We start from the raw sequence: 11,094 nt of genomic DNA on the forward strand, positions 1-11,094 counted from the left end.
GCTATGAGCATTATCTCTAGAATCTCAGGTGTACACAGTAAACTGCTATACTACAGGCTATGAGCATTTTTCAATGAAGAGGTTGCTGAGCAATACTTAGCAGTCAATGAGAATTATTATTGCTTAACAACTTTAGCAATTCTCATTACTGATTTCATTTTTAAAACTACTTTGATATGTTTAAAAATGGTCTTTAGCCGGGCAGTGGTGGCGCATGCCTTTAATCCCAGCACTTGGGAGGCAGAGGCAGGCGGATTTCTGAGTTTGAGGCCAGCCTGGTCTACAGAGTGAGTTCCAAGACAGTCAAGGCTACAATGAGAAACCCTGTCTCGAAAAACAAAACAAAACAAAACAAAACAAAAAAAAGTCTTTAGTACAGTTTTAAATCTGTACATGACTACTAAGAGGTCCTGTGGTGAGTCAAATATTCCTCCAAAAGGTAAGTTCTAATCTCTAATACTGTGATTGTGGCACCATTCAGAAACTGGATCTTTTTAGTTAACACTTAACAGGAAGTTGTACCAGGGCACACTCTGAACCCAATACTGTTGTCCTTATAGGAAGGCCCATTTTCTTCTTTAACTGTGGTTCCAGTTGCTTATGGGTAGTTGACATCAAACTATCAGACAGCCCCAGACAGGAATAAGTTTTAAGTTCCATGATGTATGAAGTTGTATGGTAAACTTACATGTGTCCTGTTGTGTGCCTCTCTGGCATGACAATTATCCCTTTGTCCTGCATATCCACTGTGTAGGTTATCCACTACGAGTTACTTAGTAACCATGTTGGTTATTGGAACAACTGTTTTAGGAAAGTGTTATAATTGTCCTACTATATTAGTAAACTATTATCAGAGGTATTCAAAAAATGTAGAGTTCAAAACTACCAGTGATTTCAGGCATTCACTGAGCATCTCAGAAGAAATCTTGAGGATAAGGGAAGCACTCTACAGAAAGATTGTCAAGTGAAAACAGAGGCTGCCAACGGAACACCAAGGCCTGCCCACAGCTACCAGAACTAGGAGGTAGACTGGGGCAGGCTCTGCTCTTCATCCACTAGGAAACCAATCTGTCAACAACTGGACTTCAATTTTGTTGGCTCTATAACTATGAGAAAATAATTCTGTTTTCTTAGCCCCTTTATTTGTGGTAATGTTTTGCAACAGACTTAAGAAGCTAACAGAGGCTCTGTCCTCACTAAAACATCCTGTCTAATGAAGGTTCATAGTATGTGCACTACTGAACACACAACAATGGCTAAAGAGTAGATTTCTGACCCAAAGTCCTCCGCTTTTGTCAGACAGGAATGGACAATTCAAAATTACAAGATATGGCCCATTCTCATTCTAGCTAATCTTACAAGGGAAAGCTGCATTGCTCAGTATACTAAGATCTGCCTATTATTAGACCTTCTAGAAATCTCAGTAGCTAGGAATCTACCTCATCCAATATATTAAAAAAGCCAGGTAACAAACATCAAACTTTCAGGAACACAGTATCTTTCCAACTGTAGAAGAAAAGCCAAACATCTCTGGTGCGGAGAATGCCTACTTTAACTTAATCAGCAGCTACTAATTCATAGCCTTCCTATACTTAATGCCTGCAAGCAGTTTCTGCAGGAAAGTGATACATTAAGATGTTACTGGGCATGAGAAAAATTCTTGACAATTTCTTCAGGAGGGTCAAAAGTGGTATCTAAGTATCTTATTTCATCTCGTTTTTTTTTTTTTTTTAAAAAAGATTTATTTGTTATTATACATAAGTACACTGTAGCTGTCTTCAGACACACCAGAAGAATCTCATTACAGATCTCATTACAGATGGTTGTGAGCCACCATGCGGTTGCTGGGATTTGAACTCAGGACCCTTGGAAGAGCAGTCAGTCCTCTTACCTGCTGAGCCATCTCACCAGCCCCTTATTTCATCTCTTAAGTTACAAAGTCCTACTTCAAATGACTGTAATCCAAAGGTTTACTTGAAAAATACGGTACTGACAAACATTCTACTTTTAAAAAGTTTATTTGTTGAGATATCTAACACAGTCCATACACCTAAGGCTCAGGGAACATGGAGAACAGGGAGTGGAAAGATTGTAAGAGCCAGAGGAGTAGGACATTTGCTTCAAAATACCATCTTTTAAAAAGTTTTTTAAGTTGACTTAAAAATGAATGTATGGCTGGCAGACTGTAATGCGTGGGACAAGGAAGGAGGGCGCCTGCCCCATATGTGAAATTCTTCTGCAGCACAAATGCAATCCTAGCTCTAACACTGTCTACAGTTGAATTTAGAGCTGAGCGGATGCAACAGGCTAGGACTTATACAGCCTAAAATAATTACTATCTGGGCTGTCACAGAAAATGGCCGTGAATAATATGAATCTTCATAATATGAATACTATAACAGTAATAGGAAGCCCTAAAGTTTCAGCGGAGAAAACAACCCTAAAATCTCTTGTTCTAGAGTCACACAGTGTTGCCTAAGTTGGCCTGACACCAGGAGCAGTTCTCCTGCGTCAGTCTCTTGACTGCAGGTGTGACTCACCAGGCCCAGCTCACAATCACTGAATTGATGTGCGTGCATCTGGGTAGACAAGATTCTGTAGTCACTACTAACAGGCAGTACCCTCCTGGATCTTCAAGGACCACTTATGCCCCTGACTACATCCTCTGTACCCACAACAAAGTGCTTTGGTTCTGTAGTGGGAAGAGACTTAACAAGTTATCTACTTACAGATGTTCTTCAAGCTTCTTTTTTAGAAGAACTGACTGAAAATGGAAAATAAAAAATTAGCTCATTATTTAACATTTTAACTAACAAATTATTTTGTAAATATTAAAGACTGTATAGTAAATTACTGGTAAGCTCTCAGTAATTTCTTTGGTCAAAGAGCTCAAAACCCAGTGTACCTCAATTTTCTCTTCAATAAAAGAACAGAATAGTAGTGAGTAAGAGATACACAGGAACTAGATAAATTCTCTATATAGAGGGAAATGAATTTAAAGCCTACTTATATAGAAACACAAATATTCCTGGACTCAGTACCCAAGTAGTACCCTACCATTAGATTTTTCCTACCCTCTTTCTTTGCACTATGATAAAGCCTCAGATTTGCTGCCATATTTTAATTGATGACAAGTAATGTACTTGATGGTAGGGAGATATAAAGGGTACAATGGTAAGATGTGGAGAATGGAGTTTTGACTTGGTATTTTTTTAAAGGTCTCCTGAAAAACAGAAGTTAAAATTTACCTAAAAATAAGCAATGAAGACATTTAACAAAAGTCTACCAGGCTTCATAATTTAACACATATAAGTATAGATATTAATAATACATTTTTAAATTGTGTGATGAATGATACTCAAAACCAATTAATGTAGGCTTATAAAAGCAACTGCTCAATTTCTTCATAACAGTAACAAGGAGAAGGAAAAGCTCTCTTTAATGACAACCAACATACATACTCACTCACGTCTACCTATTTCCTGTCATTTAGGAGTGACTGCGACTCCCCATGTATGGGGCCTAGTTTGCCTTGAACTCATGACTCTCCTCCTAAATGTACAAGGTGCTGGGGTTTCACATGTGTATTTCAGGTATACACTTGGTTTTATTCAAGCCAACGGTAACATAGCTTTGAGATATTTCAAATTCGTATCTTTCTTAGTATGACAATTCTAATTAGACCCAAATCTTCTACTACTATTTCCTCTAAGCCTACAGAAAGATAATAACCTTACTAGCTTTTAATATTTATTTATTTTTAAATAATTATTGTTTGTTCTCTTTGCTAAGAGGATAAAATGGAAATTGTAAAAATTCTTGACATTACGTTTTGATTAAATCCTAAAAATTAAAGTATAAATTACTTTGAACTATTTATACAGTAAAATAATTAAATACAAGGCCAATACACCAGACATCACACTAAAGCCTGTTATACACATTACATAAACTTCACAACAGTAATATTAGCCCCACCATACAACTGAGGAAGCTAAGCCAAAGCACATGTAGTCATTTCTGTCTGGGATAGCAGAGACCCCAAGCCCCAGGCACAGATCCCTTTTCATGCATTCTGTGGTCAGTGTCTTTCCAACTGAAAGCTGTGACTATCGAAATATGTGACTGGAGGAGACTAGATTATAAAAGAAAGCTTGTATCAAAATAAAATACATAAAATAACTAATAGGCAGAGCACTTCTTCATTAAGATTTTGAGATAGTTTAAGAATTTTCATTGTAAAGATCATATATTTATAAAGCATGTAATCTTAGCATATTCATTCTTCATGAGTCCTACTCTAAAATTTCAGTATTACTGACTACAATATCAGATAAAGTATACAATTTAAAACCTTATAAGTATATGGAAGTGAATAGGAAGCCATACTTACAATAGCCTTGAGCAGAAACCATGCCAAGAGACAGAGAGGACATATTAGTATGAAGCAAACACAGCAGCCAAAAGGAACCATTTAGTAATTCATGAACAGAAGTAAAAGATATGCATTTTTTCAGAATTGTACATTTCTCTTTCTTCTATGGTCTCCTCATCCTGTCTTGTTCTCTGAAGTTTTATACACTGTGGCTAGCTCAAATTATCCATATGACTGGATATAACAATGAATTTCTGCTTCCATGCTAAAAACAAATGACATAAAAATAATAATAAAAATGTGCAGACCATCATGCTCTGACTTAAGGTTATAAGAAAAGGCTGTTCTGATAACAGGGAAAGGAAGCAATTGTGTCTTCTTTAGAGGGAAGGGATCAGGCCTAGAGGCTGCTCTATGCACCGCACTCCTAGAGGCTGCTCTATGCACCGCACTCCTAGAGGCTGCTCTATGCACCGCACTCCTGAGATGCAACACTACAGGTTATTGAGGAGAAAAGAGAAAAGCATAAAAATCTGATGGGGTAAAAGATAGCCCAATACATACCCTGAACTAAACTAATTATTTCTCTAAAGAATCTGGAGTCTTCAAAACAGAAAAAAGTTTCCACCCGATTCTTGTGTGATTCTTGTGTGCAGAGAACGAGGCAGGAAATCTTGCTTAGATTTGAGGTAGATATCTCATTACTATGTAGGCAGTTAAAAGGTGACCAGTTTATGCAAATATTCACCTCTGAAGTACAATCCCCTAGAGCAATGGCACACATGTCTAATTAGATTTATCCCAGCGATACTAAGCTATGCCACGTCCCTTTAAAGAACCACTCCTTCATGTTTTAGTTTAAGCACGAGGCCCCACACATGGTCCCCTCTGCATTACTACATTTAGCTAGTTGACACCTCACCATGATTGCCACCTGTGTACCCGCTTTTCCCCTTTCTATCAAAAACAAATCTACAACAGTCACCTTAAAGTTTTCAAGACCCAAATGAATGTTGTGTATTGGTTAAAGGGATCTAGAGATGTCAACAAATTAAAGAACTACTACATCCTATGATTCACTTCTAAGATGTTGCCAATTAAGCTTTATTATTACAGTATATTAACTTCACTTCTTTGAGATTTTCCATTTATACTTTTTGTTTTTTAAAAAAGCATGACATTGGGTATGGGTATGGCTATTTGTAGTATAACACTTGATTTGGATCCTAGAACCACAAAAAATTTTTTTGTTTTAAAAAGAAAAGGAACAATAACAACAGCAATGACAAATGGGCTTGGTATTTTATACTAGTTCCATGTTAATAAAGGTTAAAAACAATGTTGAAAATGACAGCAGTTCTGAACTGATCTGGGAAACTAAAACAATTACCAACTCATTAAGAAATAAACTAAATCATAAATTAAACTGACACCCTGATGATCTAAATAAGATGAATGTGCAGACAAACCAAACTAAGTTTGAGGCCTCAAGGGCTTTTATACTTACTATCCTAGACTTTAAAGGGATTTACTTAACTCTCTTCTGTTTTCAGATAGCCTGTGTCAATAGGTTAGAGAAGGTTCCTCCATCTGACTCATCAATGGGAAGTTTAAACTCAAATGTCTGAGCCTACAGTCAAAGTGCCCTGACAGCAGAGACCGAGGCTGATTTATGAACATTTAACCTCCCTCTTCTTTATACTGTTCTTTAATACTTCTGTGCTTTAGTTTTATTGTGTAAGCTTTATCTAGCATAAAGGATTTGTCACTTATAACTTGTTTCTTGCTGCCAGAGACTGCCCACTAGGTGCTCTTGAGCACTGTGAATGGTGGTTAGTGCATGAGATGATGTAAGCCATTATGTAGTATGGCACAGGTACCAATCCAGTGAGAGAATGCCAGTGGCAGAGGAGAACTATGACAGATGTGCAGAGTGATGAAGAATATACAGAGGTCAGTGTGGATTCAGAAGCTCAGAAACGATAGGATACTAGAGATGGCATTATTTTCTTAAATACTAAGTTTATATTAAAACTTTCTTCTTGGGTATGCCTTTACATTTTTTTTCTGTTTGGCCTGAGGGAGAAAACCATTTGGGTCACTATGAATTGAAAACATATAAGATGTACAGCCTCAATTTACTATATTGGCTGATAAATAAAAGTGAACTTTCAGTTTCTTGCAGAGTCAATTAAATAAGGAATGGGAGTGAAAAGAAAAACAGTATTTCTTCCCTATTACCAGTATAACTCTAAATTATTAGATATCAAATAAAAAAACCGAAGATGGGCCTGAGAAATGGCTCAATGATAAAGGCATTTACCACCAATTCTAACGACACATGGAAAGAAACAACTTCTACAAGGTGATCTGTAGAGTACACGTGTACACACCAGTATATGCCTCCACAACTTACACACATTTTTAAAAAAAGTATCAAACTATAATTTTCTGTTTTGTGTAACTTTCCGAGCATGGTTGAAACATCAAAACTTACATCTTCTGCTTTTGAACCTTGATCCTGCAAAGATTTTTGCAGTTCTTCTACTTGTGACTGTACTTCTAGAAGTCTCTGATTCACAAGCCTGCAAAGCAAACACATATTAATTCTCCAAGTATACCCCTTCCCATTGGGTGGTCATGCTGATTTCACCAAAAGCATCACTGGCAAACTATGGACTCAGGTTGTGTAACTTCAATGGCACAGGCACAGTTGGCTGTAGCGGCACTATGTAACTGCAATAGCACAGGCAGTTTCTTATCGTAAGTAAAGATGATGCCCATATTATTTTTTGTATTCTTTATAATTCCACTCTATGACTAGAGATGCAGCTCAGCTGGTAGAGCACTTGCCTAGCATGCATGAAGCCCTGGGTTCCATCTATGTATAAACTAGGCATAGTGGGACATGCCCGTGACTCTCAACACTTGGGGATGGAAGCAGGAAGGTCAGAAGCTGAGGAAATTCTTATGTACAAAGTAAGCTTGAGGCCAGCCTGGTTATACATTATGAGCCTGTCAAAAAAACCAAACCAAACTAAACCAAACCAAACCAAACCAAACCAAACCAAACCAAACCACCTTTTCAAATCTATAATGCCACTGTGGACTTTAGGATCTGGAAGACCTGAGCTTTCATTTTTAAATCTGCTAACTGAAAACTACTAAATATCCTTCAGCTTCAGCTTCCTCAGATTTAAGAGGGAGTTAATAATACTATTGTAAGGATTATAAAAGGAAATTTTATGATATCTTAGTGATCATCTGGCATATTAACATACTTAATTATTTGCTACATAATACTCCAGAGTTCCAAATAACTTTGTTAGGAAAAGGAGGAAAATAAATTGTCTCTGTTGAAGACAAGATACTATACAAAGAAAATCCTAAAGAGTCTACCAAAAACTTTTAAAACTAACCAAAAAATTTCAGTTAGACAGGAAGATAGGAAAATCAATATCCAATAATAGTAGTTTTTCTTTTTTAAGACAGGGTCTTACTATGTAGTCCTGGCTGACCTGGGACTCACCATGTAGACCAGGCTGGCTTAAACTCTGAGAGATCCACCTGCCTCTGCCTCCTGAGGGCTGGGATTGAAGAAATAAACCACCAAACCCTGCCAATAGCAATTAAGTTCTACACCAATAATGAACTTTCTTAGAAAGAACCCCTAAGTTCTCAAAGTCTCCAGAATACGCAGGATACAACCCACAGACCGTAAGAAGTTTAACAAGCTGAAAGGCCCAAGTGAGGATGCTTCAATCCCACTTAGAAAGGGAAACCAAATAATCATAGGAGGCAGAGGGAGGGAAGGATCTGGGTGGGAGAGGGGAGAAGAAAGGAAAAGGGGGAACAGGGTTAGGTATGTTGGGGGGGCCAGGAGATGAACGGAAATATTCAGCTTCTAGCGGTGGGAGGTGGGAGGGACCCTCTAGAAAGTCCCAGAGACTTGGGAGGTGAGAGACTCTCAGGACTCAATGGGGATGACCAAAAAGCCCAACAGTGGGGAGAGGGAACTTGAAGAGTCTATCCCCAGTAGATAGACAGTGCCCCAAGTGGAAGGATGAGGTTACCAATCCACAGTCAAAATTTCTGACCCAAAATTGTTCCCATCTAAAAGAACTGAAGGAACAAAAATGGAGAACACACTGAAGGAAAGTCTGTCCAGTGACGGGCCCAACTTGTGATCCATCACATGGGGGGAGGGCACCAAGGCCTGACACTATTACTGATGCTATGGTGTGCTTACAGACAGGAGCCTGGCATGGCTGTACTCTCAGAGGCTCTACCAGCAGCTGACTGAGAGAGAAGCAGAATCTTACACCCAACAATTGGACTGAAGTCGGGGACCCAAGGTTGAATTAGGGGAAGAACTGAGGACGCCAAAGAAGAGGGCAATCCCATAACCTGGACCCCAGGGAGCTCCCAGAGACTGAGCTACCAACCAGGTAGCATACTGGCCTGAGGCCCTGACACAATATAGCAGAGTTCTACCTGGTCTGGCCTTAGTGGGAGAAGATGTGCCTAATCCTTAAGAGACTTGAGGCCCCAGGGAAGGGGGATGTCTGGTGGGGGGTAAGGAGGCACCCTTCAAAGGCAAGGGGGAGGAGGAATGGGATGAGGAACTGAGGGATGGGGGACCAGAAGGGAGTGGCAATGGCTGGAATGTAAATAAATAAAATAATTAAATAAACTTTAAATAAGGAAGAACCCAGAACAGAAATTCCAACAACTGCCACATTTGTTGTCCCTGCTTTCAAACAAACCCCAAACATTTCTAGGAATAAAGCTAACCAAAAATGTAAAATACCTATAGAGTAAAAATTGCTAAAGACAAAAACTGAGATTAACAGAAGATGGGAAGAGCTTCCATTTGATGGAATTAATATTGCTATGATTTCCCAAGAATCCAAAACAAGTGCAGATTCAATGCAATTCCCATCCACAGAAATAAAAGGACCAATGCTGGTGGCATCACTCATGATTAAAACAACTGTAGAGTTCTAGCAACAAAAAATAGTACAGACTTGAGGTATAACCAGACATACCCAACAATATAAAAGAGGTTCCAGAAACTGGTGTTCAGTCAACCAACTCTTGACAAAAGTTCAAGATACTTGAGAACAAAGACAACTTTTAAAACTAATGGTCCCAGAGAAGTAAGCATCTGTATGTGGAAGAATGAGACTAGATGCAAAAATCAATTCAAAGTGAATCAAAGACCTTAAGATTTGCAGCTTGAAAGCTATTATAAGAAAACACACCAGGCAGTGGGGCACACGCCTTTAGTCCCAGCACTTGGGAGGCAGAGGCAGATTTCTGAGTTCGAGGCCAGCTTGGTCTACAAAGTGAGTTTCAGGACAGCCAGGGCTACACAGAGAAACCCTGTCTCGAAAAAAAAACAAAAAACAAAAAACAAAACAAAACAAAGAAAGAAAACACATGGAAAACAGGACAAGATCCCTGGCAGAGGCAGGAAGTTCTTCAACAAGAGAACAGTAGTTCAGGAGGCAAAAGGACAGAACTGACAACTTAGAGTGTATCAAATAAAAGAAAACACGGGACAGGAGGCCTACACAATTCGAGAAAAACTTTGTCAGCTATTTATATGACAAGAATTAATGTGCAGCAATTTATAAAGAGATTAAAAAACCTTAACCAAAATCAAGTAACCAAATCATTAAAAACAGAAACTCCCCATATAACAAATGCTGGAAAATATGTTTTTAAGTTATTTATTTATTAATTTTATGTATATGGGAGTTTTACTGGAATGTATGTCTGTGCACCACAAGTGTTCAGTGCCCACAGAGGCCCAAGAGAAGTGTGAGATTTCCTGGGTCTGGGACTAGAGTTATATCCCCTCTCGTTTGATGGGAGTCAAAGTCAATAGTCAATATAAAACTTATGTTTATCACAGCACTGTTCACAAAGCTAGTACTAACAGCACAGGTGACCATCAATGGATGAAAAGATAAAGAAAATGTTGAATAAGTACATTTTACTCGGCCATAAAGAATAATGAAATTTTGTCATTTGTAGGATGGAATTGGAGGATAATGTGTTAAGTGAAAAAAGGTAACCACAGAAAGAAAATATGTTTTCTCTCAGATTTGGAAACTGAGAAGAGGGAAAAAAAAAGAATAGAGACTGCTTTTAAGAACTAGGAAAGGCCCAAGGGACATGTGTGTGTCCTGGACTAAGTGGGATAGGAGGCAGAGAATATGAGAACAGGGAGGGTAAAAACATGATATATCGGGGCTGGAGCGATGGCTCTGCGGCTAAGAGCATTGACTGCTCTTCCAGAGGTCCTGAGTTCAATTCTCAAACACAGTGGCTCACAACTAGCTGTAATGAGATCTGGTGCCCTCTTCTGGGTGTGTCCGAAGATAGCTGCAATGTACTCATACAAAACAAACAAATAACCCCCCCCCAAAAAAACCCAAAACAAAGAACATGATATCTAAGTAGAACATGATATCTAAGTATATAAATGCTATAGTGTCGTCCAGTTGCTTATATTTTGATGCTAATTCTGCTCTCCTGGGAGAGGCTGAGAATGAGCAATGAGTCATATACTCAGGTGACTTCATGTGAACCATTACCTAATGAATAAAGGAGCCAATCACTGGGCAAGTAGGCGGGACTTCCAGGTTGGATAGAGGGGTGGGGGGGAAGAGAGAGAGAGAGAGAGAGAAAGAGAGAGAGAGAGAGAGAGA

The 11,094-nt window shown here is 38.7% G+C and overlaps 1 protein-coding gene across 2 annotated transcripts in view; it reads right to left on the bottom strand.

The window, feature by feature from the left end:
- Hook3 (hook microtubule tethering protein 3) overlaps positions 1-11,094 on the bottom strand; it is an 84,506-nt gene that overhangs the window by 11,420 nt on the left and 61,992 nt on the right. The window contains exons 16-18 of one of the 2 annotated variants that reach the window (XM_031339411.1): positions 6,873-6,960; positions 4,394-4,399; positions 2,730-2,764 (exon numbers count right to left, since the gene is read on the bottom strand). In XM_031339411.1, the coding sequence (XP_031195271.1) occupies positions 2,730-2,764; positions 4,394-4,399; positions 6,873-6,960 (129 nt within the window). The remainder of the gene's footprint in view (positions 1-2,729; positions 2,765-4,393; positions 4,400-6,872; positions 6,961-11,094) is intronic. The other variant, XM_031339412.1, reaches the window with a different exon arrangement.

This window comes from Mastomys coucha, unplaced genomic scaffold (genome assembly GCF_008632895.1).
Source record: "Mastomys coucha isolate ucsf_1 unplaced genomic scaffold, UCSF_Mcou_1 pScaffold22, whole genome shotgun sequence".
Classification (NCBI taxonomy): domain Eukaryota; kingdom Metazoa; phylum Chordata; class Mammalia; order Rodentia; family Muridae; genus Mastomys; species Mastomys coucha.